The following is a 24,384-nucleotide window of genomic DNA, read 5'->3' as shown; positions in this document are numbered from 1 at the left end:
ACACTCTACGCACCTTGACCACATTGACCCTCCAAAAGTTACAAGGTGAACAGAGCGTTAACCCTCATAGCCTCACTAAACCCTTCTCTTCCATGCTCTATGGGAGTTCCCAAGCTGCCGTTTCACACACCCTCTCTCTGGGCTTTGTCAAGCATTTTGGAGATAAGTCTCCTTTCAATATTCTACTTTTGTTTCCATTTATTGGTCTGGTTTGGGCTTTTTCAAGATTCTGAGAAAACGGCAATATTCAAAGCACCTATCTTAGATGGCCCTGATTACCCCGGAATACACAGAGACTCATCTACCTACAAGAAGAAAGCCCTGAGTGACGACTCCTGGGCAAAACATCTTTTGGCATTGCCCCAAGGCAGCTGATAAGTCTTTTAAAGCAGATCTGTGATGATCTACACAGTAGATAGTCTTCGAGTCATAGACAACAAGGTTGGGAGGGACCAGAAGGATCATCCAGTAGAGTCAAGTGGTGGAGTCACCATCCCTGGAGGTGTTTAAAAGGCACTGAGATGAGGTTCTTAGGGACACGGTTTAGTGCTAGGGTTGGGGTAGGTTATGGTTGGACTCGATGATCCTGAGGGTCTCTTCCAACTGAAATGACTCTATGATTGGATCTATCTCACAGGGAGAAACTATCCTCAACTGTGCTCACGATAAGCTGAGGTCACAGGTCCCACAGCGGTTTCTCAGCTGCACCGAAGCAGTGGGCAGCCTTCCACCAATGCAAGCGAGGGCACGGATCTGCGCTTCCAAACTCCTACCATGAGACAGAATCTGTACTAATAGGCTCTTGGCAACGGCTCAGAGTAATGTCAGCCCAGACACCGGCACCAGTGACTCATCTGAGATGCACCCAAAGGCGCTTTCACAGACTCCTATGGGCACTGAACTCTGTGCCCTAACGACGCAGAGGGTCATGTCAAGATGAGATCTGGGCTAGACGGGCCAGGAGTGTTAAGGAGAGCAAAGTATCACTCCATCGCTGAGACCTAAGAATATGTTTGATGATCGCATGCTAGAATCACAGAATCATTTTGGTTGGAAGAGAACCTCAAGATCATCGAGTCCAACCATAACCCACCCCTGTCCCTGCCCCATGTCCTGAGAACCTCGTGTCCGTCTGTCCAGCCCTCCAGGGATGGTGACTCCAGCACTGCCCTGGGCAGCCTGTTCAATGCCCCACAGCCCTTTGGGGAAGAAATTGTTCCCACATCCAACCTCAACCTCCCCTGGCGCAACTTGAGGCCGTTTCCTCTGCTCCTGGCGCTTGTTCCTGGGGAGCAGAGCCCGACCCCCCTGGCTCCAAGCTCCTTTCAGGCAGTTCAGAGATCAGAAGGTCTCCCCTCAGCTCCTGTTCTCCAGCTGAACCCCCCAGGTCCCTCAGCCGCTCCATCACACTTGTGCTCCAGCCCCTCACCAGCTCCGTTCCCTCCTCTCAACTCTCTTGGGTTATGGAGACGGGCTCTGCAACATCAACCACATCTAAGAAGAACCTGCTGGACTAGAAGATGTCTCGAGAGCCTTACTGTCCTGTTTCCTGTGAGAGAGCAATGTCTCTTGGAGCGGTCAGCATTGTAAGGACAACTTCAGAGCTACGTACCAACGTACCAAAGAGTTAAGCAGCAAGACAGGGCAAGGACCACGGCACTTAAAGACTAGACCCAAAAATCTACAGAAACTCCTACTATCTGGTTCCTGTCTCTTGGGGAGCACAGCAGCAATATTGCCACCTTCAGTAGACTGTTTTTTTTCTAGATTAAAAGAGAGAGAGAAATCCTTTTGGAACAAATATTATTTCATTCTGTTTAGGAATAACCCCTATGGTTTTTTTGATGAGAAACCCACAAAGCAGATGCCAAAAGGGCTGCGCTGCAAAGACTGGCTTTTCTTGTTCAGAACTAAATGGCTTTTTCAAGAATAATCATTTTCTCCGTGATCCATGAGCTTTAGGGTAGTAGCAGAAGAAAGCAGAACATTATTTCGTTATTCTGGTTCTAATTAATCAGAGAATTAAATAGCTGCTGCTTCTCCGAGCATGTTGACTATAAGGGGTATTTAATCCCCATATGAAAAGTTTCACTGAAAATGACTTTACAGAAGCGCTTCAGTTTCATTTGGCTTCCTTCGCTTCACACAGATTCCTCTGACACTGTGGAATATTCTGCTGATAAACAAGGGGTTTCCGAGCGGTTGGTTCCCCAAGGTTGAGGCTGTTGGGATGAGCCTTGGGGTTCCAGAGAGGTTACAGGAGAGAAGGATGGAGTTCCACATCCATCACACAGTGTTACGCTCTAAAACCCGCCCTCCAAACTCCAATGATTATTTTGTGGTCTTTTTTAACATAAAAATGAATTTAGTCAACATATTACATAATTCTTCTCTACCACAGTATGTTCCCAGGATTTTCCTCCCCACATCAATAAGCAGCGTTTTGCTTGTATCGCAATTTTCAGCACTGAAACTATAAAGACTGTTAAATACGCATAGATAGATCAAATTTTGATCTCGTCTCGCTTATGTAAGTTGAGATAACATTCATCCTTTAAAGCACCAGATGTTATTGTTGAATTAATTAAAATTATGCATTAAAAAATAAATCTGTATTCAGAGTGCCCTAACTTTCAGGATTCAGAACCGGGAAAATCAGGCAAGTCCCTAAAGCTGCGATTTGCTGGACATCATCTGCCCTCTAAAGGCAAACGGGGAAACTGCAGAGAACTTCCCAGCCAAAGTATCAACGTCAAGTGTTACACATCCTCCTGTTTTCCTTTTCATTACCTCCCTGCCCTCTCTTTCCCAACCAACCGACTGTTCAACCACTCAAGAGGAGCCCAGGCCCAACTTGACCAACATCGACTTGAGCTCAGCCCACACCGTGACCATCCCGGCCTTGTTAAGCTCAAATAAAACTCGGTTCTTGCCCTAATGGAGCCAGGATCTCACCCTTCCAGTGCTGAGAGAGATTCGTATCTTCGTAATAAGATTTAACCAGACCCCAGGCTGAAGCCCATCGATTTTACTGTTCAATATAATTTTATAAGGCCAACAGCACTGATGTTGCGTCATGACCCTACTCGTTTGCTAATAATATACATAAAGTTTGGCCCAATCATTCTAAAAAAATCCTGCCAATGAGTTTTTGACACCGATACCATATATGTTTCCATCTTAAACAAGAAGCCAGCAGCAGTGGAATACGGGAGGCTCTTAGAGCTGGTTTTCTACTCCTGGTTCTGCAGGACACAATTTACACGGCCATTCCAAACCCCGGAGCCACCAGCTCGTCCACACTGACGGGCCTCAAAACCAACGGGCTCTTTATTTGCAGCCTGTTCCTCTCCATCGAAACGTGCTCATCCCAACTAAAAACCAAGAGGTGGCAAAGCTCAGCACCACCATTCACTACATCCCAATACACGTCATTTTTTCCCGCTATGCATTATTTCATGAACTCCACCGATCAATTCAGAAAGCGTGATCTCGCGTAAAGCATCTACACAAATTATATGTGCCTTTCATAGAATAAACATATTAATACTGCACACTGCACCTTTATGTTGCGATTACTCGCTACTGGTACAACATGGAGCAAAGGAGGAGCCGTGGTCGGACCGCAGCCGCGCAGAAGCGACGGCTTGAATCTCAATACAGAAATCTTCCGTAAAAGAATACACGGTTAGCTTGGAAACCTGTAATTCCCTTGGGGCGCCATTGTTACGGCACAGGTATCTTGCTCTGCAAGGCCAAGTTTTGGGATCTAGGCATCTTCAAAGCTGCTTCTGAGTTCCCTGGGCAAGGATGCTAAATGGGAGCTGGGGTGTTAATATCCTAAAAACTGACATGAACGGCTGTGCTGCCATCCAGAGACCTGGACAGGCTGGAGAGCTGGGCGGGGAAACATATAATGAAATACAACAACGGAAAGTGTGGAGTCTTGAATCTGGGCAGGAACAACCCCGGGTTCCAGTGTAAGTTGGGGAATGACCTATTAGAGAGCAGCGTAGGGGAAAGGGACCTGGGGGTCCTGGGGACAGCAGGGTGACCATGAGCCAGCACTGGGCCCTTGTGGCCAGGAAGCCAATGGGACCTGGGGTGGGTTAGAAGGGGGTGGTCAGTAGGTCAGAGAGGTTCTCCTGCCCCTCTGCTCTGCCCTGGGGAGACCACACCTGGAATCTTGTGTCCAGTTGTGGCCCCTCAGTTCCAGCAGGACAGGGAACTGCTGGAGAGAGTCCAGCGCAGCCACCAAGATGCTGCAGGGAGTGGAGCATCTCCCGTGTGAGGAAAGGCTGAGGGAGCTGGGGCTCTGGAGCTGGACAAGAGGACACTGAGGGGGGACTCATTCCTGGGGATCAAGATGGAAAGGGGGAGTGTCAGGAGGATGGAGCCAGGCTCTTCTGGGTGACACCAGTGACAGGACAAGGGGTAGTTACATCCTTTCCAATCAGGTTGCTTTTGCTAAGGTACCTTAATAAGGGTTAGAATAACCCACTACTCCAGATTGGAAGTTTTGCCCGAAGCGCCCTGTACAGAAGATGCGATGTAGGACATCGACCCACGTGGCTGCGGACACAGCACCGGAAAAGGGATTTTGGGTTGAATTTCAGCCGAATTTGTCACTGGGGTTCATCAAACAGCAGCGCTCCTTGGCGACAGCTCCCTTCAGAGCAACATGTGGCACACGAGAGAGGAGCCCGACCTGCAGGCACTTTTTGCAAAGCTCTAATTCTGCTTCTCCCCCCTCCAATACAGTTTCTAAGAATATTCTCCAAGCAAACACCCCATTTCCAGGGCATCCCTTCATAAAGCACTTTACGAGAGTTTAGATGTAAAGACTGAAATGTCAAAGCGTTTCACCATTGCCAGCCTTCCAGCAGCATGGGAGTAATAGCGAGAAACAAAAACTGACAATGAGAAAAAGAAAAGAGGGAAGGAAACACAGATTTAAATTATCTGGAGTAAGAAATTACCATCTCTGCACAAATGAGATTTAATCCCACGCGCACCGAGCAACTTCCATGAAGCTCTTCTGCACTTTAATGCCTCTTTGACCATTCCTGTGAACCAATCCCATTAATTTAATCCTGCGTCCCGACAACTTGGTGAAGCGATATCAAATGTAACAGATGCTGCCAGGAATAACTCCTAATTTAAGGTTCATCCAAAGACACCGATGGGTGGCAACCTGCTGTCACCATTTGATGGATGTAGCAAAGAAATCGTTGCTCAAAAAAACAAATTAAAAATAACACAACAAAAATGCCATTGACAGGGAGAGGAGCTGCGGGATTGATATATTAAGGGGTTTTTCCAGGGTGTTGGAATTAGCAGAGCAAGAGCTACACAGGTCACCAGCTTTTCTTCTGGCCACCAGGTAGAGCATCCGTCCCCCGTTACCATTTAACTCGAAGGCTTCAAAATTACAGTCGTTTTTTTAAAAGACCAAAATAAACAGCAGCTTGTACCCCAAAAGAAAAGGGCAATTAGAAAGTTACCATTGCTCCAGCTTCTCCTCAGTTAAAGTTTTATAACCGTCCAACATGTGGCACTTGGGCGTAAAACCTGGCAGAAGGAAAAGGGCCCTTCCAGAAATGCAGCAACATCTCAGCGCTGGCAACCATGGCCTGGTTCCCATTACCAGCCTTTTTCCATTCCAATTTTACTAGTTAATTTTATAGAAACAAATAAAGGGACCTGCATATTATAAATCTATTAAGGATAAAAAACATAACTCTGAAAAAAAAATATTAAGAAAGGCACCAGAAAAATCTCCCACCTTCCCTCCAGCCCTTGCCAAGTTCCATTTATATGCCTTTTAAAAGCAAACAAGCACGTCTCCGTTGAGCTGGGAGGTCTTCCCTTGGTCCCCAGGAACTGGTGCACGTGTGGCATCGTCCTTCAACCTCAGCAACGTACAGCTTAATTAACCCATCGCCTTCTGCAGGTAACTAACTCCACCTGCTATTGATAAAAAGGGGGGTTTTATTGTTTTGGAGTGTATTTTAATCTAAGATGAGGGTGGCAAGGGAAGCTGAGGGACAAAATTCAGTAGGGTTCCTACCGTTGTGCGTCCATCTGGAGTTAATGGGGTTGCACCTGCTTTTCACAAGGTGCGAACGTGACCCCCCCAAAAGTGCTGCAGTGACGGGGGTTCTGCTAATAGGAGGGGGGGGACCTCCACGAGGGACGAGGTTGGGAAACAAAACATACCTTGGTACCACGAGGAACGCATCAGGTTAAGAAGAAAGTCATTAGAAGTCAACGCAACCGGCCATTATTGTTTTCTCTCTACCGAAACCTGAGCTGGGTGAAGATGTCGTTGCAGGGGTTGGACTAGATGGGCTTGGAAGGTCCCTTCCAACCCAAACTAGTCTATGTTTTACGATTCTATGTGAGCTACAACCACATCTTCCAATAGCAGGAACCAGCCTGGTTAGAGCTTTGGGCAAAGAACCTGAGCTCAGCTCAACTTCTAAGTCACGTCTAGTCTTCTAAACTTCATTTCTTATGGGAAGAAAAGAGGAGAAGACTTTTCTTAGCTCCTGCATATTGTTACAGAAATACTTGTTTCCTTAAAACAGGCCAGGCTGTCACCATTCAAAACTGCCAATTTTTTGACTTTTTTAATGCAATTGGGACAGTTAAGCAAGAAAAATGATGGGAGACAGAACTGCCCAGAGGTCCCAAGGGTGGAAGAAAGGACGAATCACACCTAAAAAGAACCTTTATCTTCCCCCTACCACGGGGACTGGTAGAGCCCACGTTACAACAGCCCCAAGGATTCGTTGCTGCAAATCATCAGAACATTTTCAAGAATCTGGAACCTTCTCGTCCTTCAAATAAATTCCAAACTGTCTTCTTTTCTCCTTCCAAGGAGAGTGGAAAAGAGTTCCTCCCATCTCCCAAACTCTTAATAGTGTTGTTCTTAAAACACTTTGGAGATACTTCAATAGAAATCGCTGAAGAAATATTAAATAGAATTTCTTCCTAAAGCCTTGCAGATCATTTAAGGGCCAGATCCACGTCCCTGTTTGCTGAATAACTTCTCATTTGAGGTGATGGGGATCTGGGTGCTACACTGGAGACCTCAACAGCATTGCCAGTCTTGCACTACAGAATTTACACACACATCCTCCCTACATATTTAAATAAAGTAGGTCTGAGCACAGTTGCGAGACGCTGAAAAACAATAAAAACATGCTATTAATGCCTCGCTTAGTATAAGCACACCCCCAATAATTTGCGTTGACTTCGTAGAACTACTGCAATTAGTTATAAATGATTAAGTGAAAGGCTCCGGCTCCGTCCAAGTCACAGAGGATGCAGACGCTGACTCCAGTCACTGCTCTGCTAACGGCTCAACCCAAAGTTAACTCAGCGTGCAGCTACTAAAGCGTCTGCTGCATTTCCCTTGTCCAGCAATGGTTTAAAAAAACACGTTATAAAAGTCAGCGTCGTGCTACAGAAATACACCCAGAACGACCGGGGCCATTTCTCTGCCGATTCATTTTTCCTTAAGTCGAAACACACATTCTGGGTAGCCCTCAGCATGCAGTTATTTAAGAAGAAAGCACATTATATATGAAATATAAACTTCCCAAGTTCACTTTGGAAACCAGGCTTGGGTTCTCATCTTGCCTTTAGGGAAGATAAAGCAAGGAATGGTAAAGAGATGGTCCATGTAATCGTTGGGAGAGTGAAGAAAAACGAAGGAAAGAGTCATTAATTTAATTCTGCAGAAGACTTCGAGCACTTGACAGGATCACAGAATCCCAGGATGTCAGGGGTTGGAAGGGACCCGGAAAGCTCATCCAGTGCAATCCCCCCATGGAGCAGGAACACCCAGATGAGGTTACACAGGAAGGTGTCCAGGCGGGTTGGAATGTCTGCACAGAAGGAGACTCCACAACCCCCCTGGGCAGCCTGGGCCAGGCTCTGCCACCCTCACCCCCAACAAGTTTCTTCTCATCTTTCAGTGGAACCTCCTGTGTTCCAGTTTGAACCTATTGCCCCTTGTCCTGTCACTGGTTGTCACCAGAAGAGCCTGGCTCCATCCTCCTGACACTCCCCCTTTCCATATTGATCCCCAGGAATGAGTCCCCCCTCAGTGTCTTCTTGTCCAGCTCCAGAGCCCCAGCTCCCTCAGCCTTTCCTCACACGGGAGATGCTCCACTCCCTGCAGCATCTTGGTGGCTGCGCTGGACTCTCTCCAGCAGTTCCCTGTCCTGCTGGAACTGAGGGGCCACAACTGGACACAAGATTCCAGGTGTGGTCTCCCCAGGGCAGAGCAGAGGGGCAGGAGAACCTCTCTGACCTACTGACCACCCCCTTCTAACCCACCCCAGGTCCCATTGGCTTCCTGGCCACAAGGGCCCAGTGCTGGCTCATGGTCACCCTGCTGTCCCCAGGACCCCCAGGTCCCTTTCCCCTACGCTGCTCTCTAATAGGTCATTCCCCAACTTACACTGGAACCTGGGGTTGTTCCTGCCCAGATACAAGACTCTACACTTGCCCTTATTCTATTTAATTAAATTTTTCCCGGCCCTTCATGATGTTTCAGAGCTCAAAAACCAAGTGTTTTATTTACAAAATCCACACTGGAAATGAACAGGTTAGATCACAGAATCATAGAATCGTTTTGGTTGGAAAAGACCTTTAAGACCATCAGGCCCATCATGTCCAAGACCTTTAAGATCATCGGGTCAGAATCACAGAATCGTTTTGGTTGGAAAAGACTTTTAAGATCATCAGGCCCAACGTTAACCCAACACTACCAAGATCTACCAGAGTTCAGAGACCAGTTCTTACTCTGTAACATCCCTGGGACTTCAGGAGGTGACTTCAAGGTCTCTGGACCCTCCTTTCTCATCTTCTACACTATTTGAGGTGCCAGAGGGCTGTGACCAACCACACCTCCCAAAAGGCTTCTCATCCCTGGAGATGCACGTCATCCCATCTCAAACCCACGCAACAGCTCCCTCAATCCTACGCTCCTTCCACTGACATGCAAAGTTACTCAAATTAATGACCTGAGTGATGGTACTGAGAGCCCTGAATTACTTTCAGACATTTTTCTTGATATTAGCTTGATGATTTACTGAACCACGGGGCTGCGCTACTAAAATAAAAGCACAGCGTTGCATTATAAAAGAAAAAAAGACTTCGTAATAAGCTACGGAAAAAGACAAAAATTCAACATCAGCTTCAACTCCTAAGAAGTCAGGACTGTTCTAGGCAGTTGCCCACATACAGAAGATGCAAAACGTGAACATTGCTTCAGCTGGCGGGGACAAGACGACACAATCCTGCCTGCTCCTCTCACTGGATGATACGCTTTTTCTATGGCTAAAAATGTGATACTCAATAGCACACGATTTTCCCTCATTTCCTGGCATTATCTTTAGGAATGAGAACAACAAATCCTCTAATGGTTCCATTTTTACCGCTTTCCAGAATAACCTTGCTTGGCTGCAGGAACCCACCCATCGCTCTATTCCCTACAGACAAATTCACATCACAGGAGGTAAAGCTTTCTCAAAACCTTAACGAAGAAACCTTTACCTAAAACGTCTCAAAGCAAGCTCTTCTTGCCAGTGGTTACTTTTGGTGTGTGAGGTAGTCACCTAGAATTTCTTTAGAAAAGGATTTCACAGGTTTCACAGAGACCTTCCCTTTGTAAGGAGGGGTTTGCAGCTCGCCCCTGTTGCACAAGGATCCCCATGGCTGGGCCACGCGCTGTTTTGTTGAGCCGAGAGGAGAAACACCCTGTGCACAGGATGACAGGTCAACATCCCATATCCAGACACCACCAAAAAGTTCCTGCTAACCTGAAAAATACTACAGGCCAATTCATTTGCACTGGAAGAGCCAAAGCATTCCAAAGGAGGAACAGATTCCAAAGAAGACAAACCCAAGGAAGAAGACGACCCCAAAGATGAAGATGACTCCAATGACTCCAAGGAAGACCACGAAGACTCCAAGGAAGACCACGAAGACTCCAAGGAAGACCACGAAGACTCCAAGGAAGACCATGAAGACTCCAAAGATGAAGATAACTCCAAAGACAACCATGAAGACTCCAAGGAAGAACATGAAGACTCCAAGGAAGAACATGAAGACTCCAAGGAAGACGATGACTCCAAAGAATAGACAATTCCAAAGACGAACATGAAGACTCCAAAGAAGAAGACGACCCCAAAGATGAAGATAACTCCAAAGACAACCATGAAGACTCCAAGGAAGAACATGAAGACTCCAAGGAAGACGATGACTCCAAAGAAGTAGACAATTCCAAAGAAGAACATGAAGACTCCAAAGAAGAATCTCAAAGTTTTGATGGAACCACATAAAGCTTTTTAAACGCTGATGCAAATTCTCTGTGTCACACACACAACTTCAAACACTAATGGTCAGAAGCATTAACATAACACGCAAAAGACCACGCGACACAGCACCAGCCCATCCAGCAGGTGACCTGACCCCGCACCATCATGCAAAAATGCTACTCCTAAAACTCAGGGAAGGCAAAAACCACCATCAAATACAACAGGAGATGAAACTTCTACACCAAACTGGATAGATAAGGACAGTGGAAGGAGACTGTCACCTCACTGGTCCAATGGACATGGAATGATGATGCTGGGCCTTCTTCCAAGCAGCCACAGGACCTGCCATACACCAGGCAGGATTTCAGCCCCTTGGTCGCAGCTCCCACATCACCCAGCCTGGAGTTGCCAATCACGTCCCACCAGCCGAGAGCTGCAGTAAAACGAGGCTTTAAAAATAACCTTGAGAGATGCTGCAACGCGAATTGTGAAAAGGAAGTTGGCCGCCCTCCTAATTGGGGGAGGAAATTTCTACTCCAGTGTGCAAAATGGGAAACAGAAGGAAAAACGAGAGTCCTCACGCTTATGAGGTGCTACTGTGGGAAGTGATCAATAAATTATCCTCGAGGGTAATGGCAACGGCCCAATTTAAAGCACGTTCCACCGACCGGGGCTACCGCCTGGGCTAAGACAGAACCGCGCCGCTCGGAGAGAGAGATGCTGTGAACAAATGGAAATGTTAAGTGGTGCTAAGTGAACCCACACATCACACATCAACAGGCTGGGTCTGGAAGATTGCAGAGGAAGCCAGGAATGGTGCCTGGAGTTCAGGAAGACAAACAGACCACCAGCGTAAGCACCGCGCTCTGCAAGGAAAGGAAAGAGAATGGTCTGCATCAGGAAGGATGGGCAAGCCAAGCTGAGGTCTGTGAACGTGACAAGGGAATTTTGTACTGAAAGATGAAAAAAAAACAGCAAATACCTAAGCAATGCTGAGTAAAGAAGCAGCTCAACAGGAGGGTGAACGCCAGAAGAAAAAGAGCGATGGAGACTCATCCACACCATCTACGCAACAGCAAAGTCCTTCAGGAGGAACGGCCAAGCACTGTCCATTTATCCCAGGGCTTCTGGAGTCCCAACGCAAAGATGGTCAACTTAATGACCAAGCAGAGACAGGAATATCATGTCCTGGAGAAGGTGGCTCTGTGAATATCTGGGAAAAGTACTGATTTATGAGGACGCAATGGTCAACATGGCCCAATCTACTTTACAGGGAAATTTCAGTACTGATATTGCCCGACTTTGGGCAAATGGGGACAGAAGTTCGATGGGATATGAGGACTCTACAGGGCAGCACCCTCTGGGGAACACAAGCCATGAGAGACTTTGGTAAACAAGTTCTGTGGGTCTGTATTAAGAACAGATCTTGAAGCAGGAGAAGGAATGCGGTGGGGGGAATTCTATCTGGTCCATGACTAAAACCACCGTTCCCATGCCCCAAGCCAGCCCTTCCCGGGATGATCGATGAAGCAATCCCCACCATTTGCTTCTGCCATAAAGAAAGCCTATTTTCCCACAATCCTGAAGCCGCCATATCTGGCACCAATAAGCTTTCTCAATAGCAACATAAAACTCTTTTCATCCCTCCCTCAAGGTGGCAATTGCTATTCAAAATTACCAATCCCATCAACTGAAGGGCAGTAGTGTCCACGTCTTAAGATCAACTCCCCAGCTCCACCACAAAGCCACAGAAAACGAGTGACCATAAATGATATGAAAAGCTGTGGCTCGACATACCAGATTTGTAGGTCTTCTGGAAAGAGTTACCCAAGATAAAACAATCTTTCCATCTTCTGATTTAAAAGGGACTTCTGGGTTCTGTCTGTCTTAAAAGCCAACATAAATTTGGATTTCTCCCTGGAGGCTCTTCGTACCAAAGGGTTTCCACTGAGCTTTAACAATGCTACTGCCCTTTTTCGCAAAACAATGACAAATTTGAGTCCTCTTGATGGATGCGTATCCTCTGCAGAGTCAACAGCAAAAATGTGAACTGGATACTGGTAATCACCATGCTCTTACAAAACCGCTTGGTCTCCTCGGCAAAACATGATTAAGAACTCAGCAACAAGTAATGAATCTGCGTGGAGAGAGATACCAATCGCCACATAAAAGCCGCCTCAGGTTCCTCCCAAGCCCTTTTAGAAAACATGAATCTGCTCTTCTGTAGGGCAGAGGTTTCATTCCTACTTTTGTCAGAATTGCCCACTGTCAAGACTTTAGAGGAAAAAAAACATGAAAGGGAAGGGAAAGAAGTTAAGCCAGTTCAGAGTGTCACCGAAAACTCAGGCAAACTTCAGAAACCCATTCATCTTCTGAACGGAGCCACCAAGAAAGGCATCTCGGTGGCTCTCTGACACAACAGCCGTCCTTGTGGGAGGTCTAGTGACAATTCTCAGTGCCTGGGACTTACAGAGCCGGGAGGAAGATAACGCTGCTTCGCCGGATCACCCAAAGAACGCGACTGGCTTCTAACAGAGAGGACAACGGCAAAATTCCTTCCACACATTTACAGCCCAGCCCGGCTAAAGCAATGGGCACAGGTGGCTCTTCAGTGCATCAGGAGGGAAGAAGATTCCAGAAAGTCCACAGAAATTGCTACAGACCTACTGGCCACCAGTAAGACAGGGTTTGAGGAGGTTATTGGAACCAACCCCAGAAGCTCCTGTCACAAAGGGTGTTTGGTGCCCAGCAAAACCCAAAATTGATTACGCTGAACGCTCACTGGGTAATAAGGATTTGTTAGTAACTACAAACACTTACTAAGCAGATTAAATCTGTCGCTCTCAAGCAACGAGACCTAAACTCAAGTTGAAATGTGTTGTGTCCAGCTGAATTCAGACCAGGAGTCCCACTTTGCCATTAATGTCCCTCAAGAAACATGAAAACACGTTAACATCAAGCATGAATTCCACGGCCTTATCTGCAAGCATTGCATCTGCTGAGTGCCATAGGAGGCCCTCAAAAACAGACATTTCAATATTGTGTTCAAACAAGTCCCACAAGAGAAATGACCCTGGAACAGATGGAAAGCGAAACCATTATGTGAGTTTTCCCCATCAGCACTAACGGCTTGGATCATTCACCAGAAACCTAACAGGCTTCAAGCAACATGGAAACTACTTCAACAAATTCACCTTCCCCTAATCCCTTGCTTTCAGAAGCAAGAAGCAGGACAGTAATTTTCTATGGAAAAGATCCCAATAAAACTCCGACACCGGGCTCCAGGAATCCCTTGGGCCTGGGCACACTGAGCTGAGCCACAACCCAGAAGCACTGAAGCGCCTGCTGGGATCTACAGGATGGTTTGAACCACGTGAAATACGTACACGGCAGAAGCTTTGCGCCCAGAAGCACGGCCACTGTTAGCGAGAAGTTTGCAAAGGCTTGTGGTGTCCGCATATACCAAAAATTAACAAGTCCACAAGCTCAGCTGCTGTCTCCACCAGAGCTCCAGCTCTGGGTCCTCAGCACAGGACACACATGGACCTGCTGAGAGGGACCAGAGGAGCCACAGGAATGACCAGAGGCTGGAACAGCTCTGCTGGGGACAGGCTGAGAGAGTTGGGGTGTTCAGCTGGAGAAGAGAAGCTCCGGGGAGACCTTAGTGAGGCCTTTCTGGACTAAAAAGGGGCTGATAAGAAAGATGGGGACAGACTGTTGAGCAGGGCCTGTTGTGACAGGACAAGGGGTGATGGTTTTAAACTAGAGGAGGGAGATTCAGGCTGGACAGGAGGAAGAAATTGTTGTCCCTGAGGGTGGTGAGAGCCTGGCCCAGGTTGGGCAGAGAGGTGGTGGCTGAACCATCCCTGGAGACATCCCAGGCCAGGCTGGACGGGGCTCTGAGCAGCCTGAGCTGCTGAAGATGTCCATGCTCACAGCCCCCAGGCTGAGCAGACACAGCAGTGACCATGTAGACGGTGAATGGAAGACAAAGACGGGTAAACCCCAAATTTAAGTCCACAATTCCCTCCCCTCACCTCATTTTGTCTGCAGCAGCGGGATGTTCCCCATCCCCAGAGCTTTCTCCCAGGGCCTGGCTCTTTCTAAAAATGACTCTTTTCCTCTGAAACCAGCATTTCACAGACACCGCGCCAGAACGCCTTCTGACACTCTCCAACCTCCCTCTTGCAACACAAAAATTTAATCCTAAACATTTTACAAAGGCCTCTTTGCTCGTTTTCTATAAAGCAGATACGACAACGCTTGATGCAAACCCAGGCTGTGCTGTTCTTCAGCCTGGTTTGGTTCGTTTGGTTTGTTTAAGACTTAACGACAGCAAACGAATCTTGCAGCAGGTAACAGGAGAACAACAGAGTTCTATAGGATTCTGAATAAGATCTAAAAACAATACCAAAGACCGATGGGGGGTGGAAATAGCGCCCTGGTGCCCAGGAACCAGCCCTTTCTGTGCCTCACCGCTACTTCGCAGAGTTTTTAGCATTTCCCTCTATATTCTCTGATTTATATAAAACAAATGTATAAACACGCTGGAAGAACCTTCGAGAAGAGTCGATTACTCAAAAAGACATTCCCACGATAAGCCGAATGGCAGAAATCATCAGACAATGCTACAGATGTATTCTTGCATTCAAGTGTACAGTAGGTTTTAGTTACATTACAATAAATAGCTATATACATGGGCATTTTTTTCTGATTTACTAGATTGCTTCTTTAAATTATAAGCTGTGTTTTTAAGAAAAACACTTTAAAAAAAAAATCATTAAAAATAGAAACAGCACCGCAGCAAACATTTGGAAAATTTTTTGAGTCGATTGTTTATTGGGACTCCAACTGATTTTAATGAAAAAATATGGTTATGATTTTAAAAACCAGCACTTTTATGTTTTGCATAAGGAAAGTCCCTACAATGCAACCTCCAGGGCATTTATAAAGAAAAAAGTCCTCAAATGGTCACAGGGCTCTCTTGTCAAAGCCCTCCTCGAAAACCAAAAGATGTGGGTTGCAAACTATTTCAAATATCCACAACAAGTGAAACTGGATGTAGAAAAATATGTTCTCAACATTTACTTCTGTTTATGGTGAAACTGGAACCAGATGACCCCTAACAACATATTGTGTGAACGGGTAATTAACCAGTTGCAGATGGAGCCCAACTGCTGATGGTTGACATTCGCGGCGCTGATCATTTCCATCCCGCTCAAGGAGAAGGTCAAACGGGGGGTAATGTGGGACGGTCCCTCCCCTCAGAACCTCCAAACCCACCCCCAGCGCTGCAGGATTGATCCAGACAAAGAGTTGTCTGTGGTCCACAGCTCCAGAATGAGATGCTGGCTCAATGCAGGACATCTCACCAGCTCCAGGTGTGGGACATCTCACCAGCTCCTGGTGCGGGACATCTCACCAGGGCTGTGCTGGTGGAAAAGAGGCTCAGGTCTTTCTCCCATGGGTGGCTGTTGCATGTTGGTTCTCCAATATGGTTTCCCTGCCTCACCTCCACCATTGCAACAGAAAACCAACCATGTCCTGGGCTGCATCCCCAGCCCTGTGGGCAGCAGGTTTGGGGGGGATTCTGCCCCTTTGTCCAGCTCTGGTGAGATTCCCCTGCAGTGCTGGTCCAGCTCTGGGTCCTCAGCACGGGACAGACATGGACCTGCTGGAGAGGGGCCAGAGGAGCCACAGGAATGACCCGAGGCTGGAACAGCTCTGCTGGGGACAGGCTGAGAGAGTTGGGGTGTTCAGCTGGAGAAGAGAAGCTCCGGGGAGACCTTAGTGCGGCCTTTCTGGACTTAAAAGAGGCCCATAAGAAAGATGGGGAGAGACTTTTGAGCAGGGGCTGTTGTGATAGGACAAGGGGTGATGGTGGTAAACTAAAGAAGGGAGATTCAGGCTGGACATGAGGAAGAAATTGTTGTCCCTGAGGGTGGTGAGAGCCTGGCCCAGGTTGGCCAGAGAGGTGGTGGATGAACCATCCCTGGAGACATCCCAGGCCAGGCTGGACGGGGTCTGAGCAACCTGAGCTGGTGCAGATGTCCCTGTCATGGCAGGGGGGGCACTGAGGGGCTGGGAAGGGCCCTCCAACCCAAACCATTTGATGATTCTATGGGTGAGCACTCTCCTGCTCACTCCACCACAAATGTGATCCTAGTTTGGTTTCATATTGCTATGAAGGTATCTAGAAAGATTTCCAAGTGACCCTAAGTGGACCTGGGCCAGCTGCAGTTATGTTGCCTTGACCTTCCAGAGTAACTTTGGCTTTCCTCCACTTTCCCAGTTCATTCAGATGCAATTTCCACCTTCCTGTTACAGGCAGCGATGGGTGGGGTGACCAACTAACTGCCCCTTCACTCCAGAAGCACCGTCTGCTAAATGCCAATAAATCCCCAAATCAGCATCCCCTGTGCTAGTGCCCATTTGGAAAGAGTTTTTAACCAACAATGTTTTATCCCACTTTTTTGACAATTAAAATGCAAGTCATCATGACTCAATCGCACTTTTACATGCACCCAAAATCATCTAAATTAGGAATAAAATAGCACTACCAATAGCACACATATACACACACAGAGATATATAGATATAGATAGATAGATATATATACACACATGATTTTCAAAAGGGCCATTTTCATCAAGCTGAAAACAATTATGAGCCAAATCAGTTGGGAAAAAGAATGTAATCAGAAAAATATGAAGACTAATTGAAAATTGTTTAAGAACATTTTAACTAGATGCTCCAAAAGCCACAATCCCACAACTGAAAAAGGCAGCCCCGCTAGTTAAAAGGCGACCTGGCTCAGATGGAGGTTAGAGAGAGAAAAAGGGAACACGACAAATGGAATAAAGAGAAGAGCTCAAGCCGACAAACAAAGATCTGGTGTTAGGATGTGTGATGGCTGATACAGGGGGCAAGAGGATACATGAAGAAACCAATGGCTGGTTATCAACGGCTGGATTTTATAGGAGTTGGGTTTATTTTGGTTGGTTGGTTTTGTTTGCTTGTTTTCCTGTGGAAAGGGCAAACTGGAAAATAATTGTTCAAAACTACCTTATTCTGCAAAACTCTTGTCCTCTTCGGTTGCTACGCAATGAAAAGGCAGGTGGGACTGCAAACAATTCTAGTTCAGTAGACAGCACAATTCAGATGTACAAGAATGGAGATACTGTCTTGACTTGTCTGGAACAATGGGCTGATTGCAATGGGATGAAGTTCAACAAGGCCAAGTGGCGGGTCCTGCCCTTTGGCCACAACACCCCCCTGCAGCGCTCCAGGCTGGCACAGAGTGGCTGGAGAGCAGTCGGGCAGAAAGGGACCTGGGGGTGCTAATGGACAGGAGCTCAACAGGAGCCAACAGTGTGCCCAGGTGGCCAAGAAGGCCAATGGTGTCCTGTCCTGTATCCAAACCAGCGTGGTCAGCAGGACAAGGGCAGTGATCCTTCCCCTGTGCTCTGCATTGGGGAGGCCACACCTGGAGTGTTGTGTTCAGTTCTGGGCCCCTCAGCTCAGGAAAGAGATTGAAGTGCTGGAGCGGGTCCAGAGAAGAGCAACAAGACTGGGGAAGGGACCTGAACACAAGCCCTATGGGGAGAGGCTGAGGGAGCTGGGCTTGTTTAGTCTGGAGAAGAGGAGGCTCAGAGCTGAGCTCAGCACTCTCTAGAACTACCTGAAGGGCAGTTCTAGCCAGGTGGGGATTGGGCTCTTCTCCCAGGCATCAGCAATAGGACAAGGGGCCATGGGCTTCAACTCTGCCAGGGGAAATTGAGGCTGGAGATGAGAAAGCAATTCTGTGCAGAGAGTGGTCAGGATTGGAATGGCTGCCCAGGGAGGTGCTGGACTCACCGGCCCTGGAGGTTTTTAAACTGAGACTGGACATGGCACTTAGTGCCATGATCTAGTCAATGGGCTGGAGTTGGACCAAGGGTTGGACTGGATGATCTCTGAGGTCTTTTCCAACCCAGTCCATTCTGTGATTCTGTGACTTCTCACACTATGCTGGATTTAGTTCCACAGTCCAAATTGGTAAAAACCTGCTCTGGTTTCATACCCCAGCAAATGATCAGACTGCAAAATGTGGAGTCTTTCCACTAAAAAGCAGCACTTGGCTGATTTGTTCCACGCATCGAAGGTTAGTGAACTGTAAGCACTCAGCCAGGGAACTCGGGTTTGAGGTTTAGTGCCACAAAATTAGTCCCAGTAATTCAGCGAAAGCCAAAGGTAGACTCGAAATTAGGTCCATGTTATTATGAGAGTGATTAAAGCGAACAGACACATCCAGTGCAAAGTACCTTGATATTTGGAGAGAGCAGAAGACTGAAGAATATCTTGGCAACTATTTTCCACTGATTGTATCTGCAATCCTTAGGAAACGAAGGGAACAAACATTAAAAAAGAAGGAAATGACACCAAAGAAGACAAGGAGCAGATAGGCAACAAAAACTAATGAAGAAATAAATGGCACAGAAATGTGTCAACACCACCAAATTATGGTATTTGCACAACTAAGACAACAAACTTCAAGGGAATTTTAAGGGAAATTAAATCCACAACTGATATACTTGGAAGGACTGGTCAGAGGGACACGTTCAGACAGGTGAGGAGGGGACAGGAAGGTGACACAAAGGGCCTGAGACCCAAGCGTGGTGGAAGCTGAAGGAGATGCCACCACGAGAGACGAGAGCAGAGCAAAGTGTCCAGGAACAGCTGGAGCGTCAGAAGGGACAACAGCTCCATGAGGACCATGGAGATCTATCAGAGATCCATCAGAGATCCATCCACAAATTACACAGAGCGTGGGCCACCAGAAAGGGATGAACACGGCACACAGACCTCAAAGGGTGAAGGAGAAAGGAAGGGGTAGAATCATTCAATCGTTTTGGTTGGAAACGACCTTTAAGATCACCAGGTCCAACCTTTAACCCAACACTGCCAAGGCCACCGCTAAACCACGTCCCTAAGAACCTCATCTGTGTTAAGAAACACTTAAAACGGTTCAATTAGCATTGCAGAAATGACAGATTTTCAAAGCCTCTGGGGTGAAGAGAATCAATAGTATCAAACCTTTCATTACATTTAATAAATATATCTAGAGAGGAATAACCCCCCCACTACGCACTGTCTGGGTTTGGTCTGTTGATATTTCAGATTTGGGGAACATTTAAATACAAATGGCAATCTTCTTGCTTAAAATCAACTTTTCCTATGGAAAATCTGTTGGCCTTTAAGCTGCCCGAACACCTCAGCCTGGACCGAGAACAAGCAGATAATCCTTCAGCCTGGAAATGGTTGGGTTTGGGGGAAAAATGTATTTATATATATGGTAACAAACAGTAAAAACTCAGAGAGGGGCACCAAGGCCGTGCCTCATACTTAATGGCACCATTTGATACCAGGCAATGTAATAATTCAATGAGAACAAATATAGGCCAGCGACAACCCAAGCAATGCTCTCCTAGCACGGCAAACCGTGGTGTGGACGGTGCTGCTCTCCCCCCAGGTCAATCCTCCGTGAGGCAGAACTTGATCCGTTTTCCCGTAACACAGCAAGCTTAACAATCCAAGAATTTTCAAGTTTCATCAAAATCCATAAACACGTTTTCTTCTGTCCAGAAGAACATTGAGCTTGGCGGGACAGACACCACAGCGGTGGCCCCGAGCCAAGAAAAAGCCACTGTGGAAGAGGCAAAGCATCGCCCAGGAGTTAAACGAAGTACCTCTGGAAAACAGGCATACAAATATTCCCCTTTGTCATAAACAAAATAGCATTAAAAGCTCATAATTATTGCTATGAGGTGAGTGATCTGGCTGGGACAAATTGGCCAACTGAGGCACATGTAGATTAACAACTTGCCCAAGGCCACACAGGGAGCGTTATCAGAGTCAACAATCACAACCCCCAAACCCTTGGCTGCCTGAGCTGTGCTCAACTTCGGTTTTCTTTAAACTCCCTTCTTCTTAATTTGCTCTTCACCACAAGAAGGAAAACATGAAGTATGAACCTATTATTCCTATAAGCACGAAGTTTTGAGCAATCACAGTAGTCAGGTAGTCTGAACATCTCGAACAACGCAGACGAGGAGTCGCCCACTAATTAACACCGACTTCAAGGTCACTATGAGTGTTTCCAACAGATACCCTGAGAAGCAGAGCTCGCAATCCTCTTCTTTGATATATTAAAGGTATTAAGTTAATCGAGCCTGTATCATGAATCCTGTTTCCTAATGCTGATGAAGGTTCAAGTTGTCACATCTTTGTACAACAAAACCATTAATAATTCTGGCATTATGAAAACAACCTCTGTATAAAACCCCAATGCTCAAAGGCAAATATCACGTTGCATGAAGTAATGCTTTGTGGGTTAAATAAAATTAACACCTGCCACTCTGTTCAATATGCTCATGTGTGGCTCACTGGCAATTTTGGCCTGAATTGTACTATTCTGTGTCCTGCAAAGTGCAGCAACTGGGGAGAACGGGTCAATAGATGCTTCAATATTTTATTCAGGTGATATCCCAAGTGGAGCTGTTCTCTAATGTCAGAGAGAAAACTAGATCCCTCTGTTCCCATATGAATTTTGGCCACACAAAAGCTCGTTCCTTTAGGAGCCCCTAAAGTCCGCTGGAATTGATTTCACATTGGATTTTTCTTTACTTCATCCTACCCAGACACCCAATGTACCCCGAGTTGTCTTCCAAGGTCCCTCAGTAGCATTTTAGTGCCTCCAAGCTCCACCCCTTCCTCAGTAGATCTGGACACTCACCGTGTCCTTGAGCAGCTCTTACCAATTTATAGAACCACAGAATCATTCTGGTTGGAAAAGACCTTTAGGATCATCGAGTCCAACCGTTAACCCAACGCCGTCACTAAACCACGGCCCTGAGAACCTCATCTCCACATCTCCCATGGCCTTCAAAGCTTCTGAGACAACCATGCCCGGCTGAAAACAGCTTCACTGATGAAGAGCCACCAGAATCGAGACATTTCAGAGCCATACGTGGCCAGAAAGGCTTAAGATCCATCCCATTTCATAACAAAAAGACTATTGCTCTGCAGGAGGAAGACTTCTGCAGTTCTTTATTACGGTAAAATGAGCAGCACATTAGTCATCACAACAAACCATTTAATAAGGGGAAAATAAACAACGTGAACTGAGCAATCTTATTATACAGAAAATGCAGCAGTGACCCAAAACGCCAAGTCTAAAGCCAACAGAAGGAAACACGTGTAAAGATCTTATTCAGCCCCACGAGATTCCAGATCAGCGTGACTGGGGAAGTGGAAAAGTCTCTATCCATCATTACAGATGAACCACAAAATATAATTGCACCCAATCAACAACCTTTGAGAAAGTGCTCATGGTTTTCAGACGGCTCAAGATCTGGAGGGGACAGTGTGCACCGGCTCAATACAAACATTAAAATTAAAAATAAATCCATTTTCCTGTTCCCTGCTCACTTTCCTTCTTCCCGTATCTCTAATTTATGAGCCATCTCCAATTCACGCGCCTCTGCTCCAAGTTAAGCCCGGACGGTTTTTCCCATGTGTTGAGAACATACCTCACACATCACCAACCATATCCACAATTCCACATATTCGCATTATCCAAAGCCCAACCAGAACCAGGCCAAAGCGAAGACTCTGCCTCAATCCTACAACTAATCCCGGATTTTTGGGAGCTACCCCCCATTGGGTGATCCGCCCCGAGGTTCACGTTTGGTCAGCACTTCTGATAAATTATTCTTCCCAATTGGGTTCCACTGAGCTTTCCAACCCATCCCTAATGTTCCACATCTTCAAGGAAACGAACCGGTCTGTGTGTCCTGGATGGCCCTCAAAGCTTTGATTCTATTTTATTTCTATACTCTCTTATATTACTTCTCATTCTAAGATGGCAGGGGGATTACTTTTTTACCACCGTTCTTAGTAATAAGCAGCAATAAACTTAAAAATTACAAATAAGAAAAAAGGAGAAAGGAAAGACAACCTGATAAACAAAATCAAGACCTCCTAACTCAGTCTAGTATTGTTTGTGAGAGTCAAACACATGTCTACAAATCAAGCAGACCATCATTTCTAATCACAACAGTGCGGGGATGTATTTCAGATGAAGGTCTTTGGGTGCGGGAGGTGAGGGGGTTGTTGAGTTGGGTTTTCTCCAGGTGCCTTAGGGGGAAGCTGATATGCTCAATGCTGCACTAAGGAAACCTCCCCAGCAGCAAATAAAGTACAAAAATCCTCCTAAATGCAGTGAAATGAGAGAAAAAAGACAACCACGTGCTAATAGGGTATGTAAAAAAACCCTACAAAAAATAACAACTAAATGAATAAATAAATCATAAGACACAAGAAACACCTTCCAGACTAGAGTTCTGATTTTCAACTGCATATATTAATGGCATACAACAAATAAATCTAGAGATTTACTCCTCAAAAGAACTCAGATATTCATCCAAAACAGACCCTGCAGTCAGATCAGGTTTTTTAACTCTCGGTGTTCTTCCGAGATTCTGAATCCACTGATTAGCAGTGACTTATTCCAGGACCTTGTCCAGTGCCTTGGAAACAAATTGCTGCATCTCCTCAGCTTGCTGGTGGGGTTCACAGGTACATGGGACCCCAGTCCACCACCTATGTGACTCCCCACCACCCAGAAGACAACCTGAGCCTTCCTCCAAAGCCTGAGAGAAGAGACATTGCCACCACGACCACCATGAAGGAGCGAGAGGAGGCTGAAGGCAACGTCACACCTGAGAAGGCGTTGGAGGAACCAGAGCAGATGTGCAAGGCAGGATGGATTGTGAAAACCATAGATCACAGAACAGTTTGGGTTGAAGGGACCTTAAAAATCACCCAGTGCCCCCCCTGCCACGACAGGGACATCTTCACCAGCTCAGGTTGCTCAGAGCCCCGTCCAGCCTGGCCTGGGATGTCTCAGGGATGGTTCAGCCACCACCTCTCTGGGTACCTGGGCCAGGCTCTCACCACCCTCAGGGCAGCAATTCCTTCCTCACAAAACCATGAAGAGTTGTCAAGCTGACAGACACCGCAGACACACGAGCATGTGGAAATTAGAATTTCCTAAAGTCGCAAAAGCCCCCCGCAGTCGAACATCCCTCCTTTGGTCAAGCACCCTGCGGTCGCCCTTCGGAAGCAACAAGTGTGCGCTGTGACACGTGCTGAACAAAGCACTGAATTATTTATTGTGGCTTACTAGGAGAAAAAACCCAACAGACCAGAGGTCCGGAAGGGCCCCTGAGTCACGTCCCCACCGCACACCAAACCTTTTGGATCAGGGAAACGCTGACTCTGCAGTTTCTCTGTCCCAGCCCCGGTGAGGAATGAGATCTCCTCCCAACCAGCCAAGAAGGGGGAGCAGTTTTGCTTGAAGGCCACATAATAGTTTCCTGGTAATTATCCTCATTCCCCGCTCACCGGGCTACACCGACATCAGTAGCTTCAACCTCACAGCCAATAAATAAACCTTTAGTAATGGTATTAAAAAGTGTATATTAAGCATGGGACCCTCTGGAGCGAGCTTACCCCTCTGCAGGGCGTTCTTTAATCCTTACAACAAACCCACCCAAGGACAAAAACTGACCCTGGAAACCTGCACCCAGGACAGAGGGCTGAAGGCAAAGTATTTAGATAGAAACGAAGCCTCAAGGGTCAGTGCTGGGGGCAGTATATTCAATATATTCAGTATATTCATCAATGATTTGGATGAGGGAATCAAGTGACTGTCAGCAAGTTTGCTGATGGCACCAAGCTGGGAGGAGCGGTGACACTGGAAGCTGTGCTGCCATCAGAGACCTGGACAGGCTGAAGAGTTGGGCAGGGAAATATTTAATGAAATATAACAAGGGCGAGTGCAGAGTCTTGAATCTGGGCAGGAACAACCCCAGGTTCCAGTGTAAGCTGGGAATGACCTATTAGAGAGCAGAGTAGGGGAAAGGGACCTGGGGGTCCTGGGGACAGCAGGGTGACCATGAGCCAGCACTGGGCCCTTGTGGCCAGGAAGCCAATGGGACCTGGGGTG

General features: G+C 46.8%; 1 protein-coding gene across 5 annotated transcripts in view; it reads right to left on the bottom strand.

Annotated features, from left to right (window-relative positions):
- EXOC6B (exocyst complex component 6B) overlaps positions 1 to 24,384 on the bottom strand; it is a 311,842-nt gene that overhangs the window by 177,633 nt on the left and 109,825 nt on the right. For 3 of the 5 annotated variants that reach the window (XM_082051898.1, XM_082051899.1, XM_082051901.1), the window contains exon 7: positions 18,638 to 18,709. The exons of the other annotated variants lie outside the window; for them this stretch is intronic. In XM_082051898.1, coding sequence (XP_081908024.1) covers positions 18,638 to 18,709 — 72 coding nt within the window. The remainder of the gene's footprint in view (positions 1 to 18,637; positions 18,710 to 24,384) is intronic. 5 annotated transcript variants of the gene reach the window in all.

This window comes from Streptopelia decaocto, assembly GCF_964273445.1.
Source record: "Streptopelia decaocto genome assembly, chromosome: 4".
Lineage (NCBI taxonomy): Eukaryota > Metazoa > Chordata > Aves > Columbiformes > Columbidae > Streptopelia > Streptopelia decaocto.
Note: the sequence above shows the minus strand (reverse complement) of the source record. Positions and strands in the feature narration are given on the sequence as shown.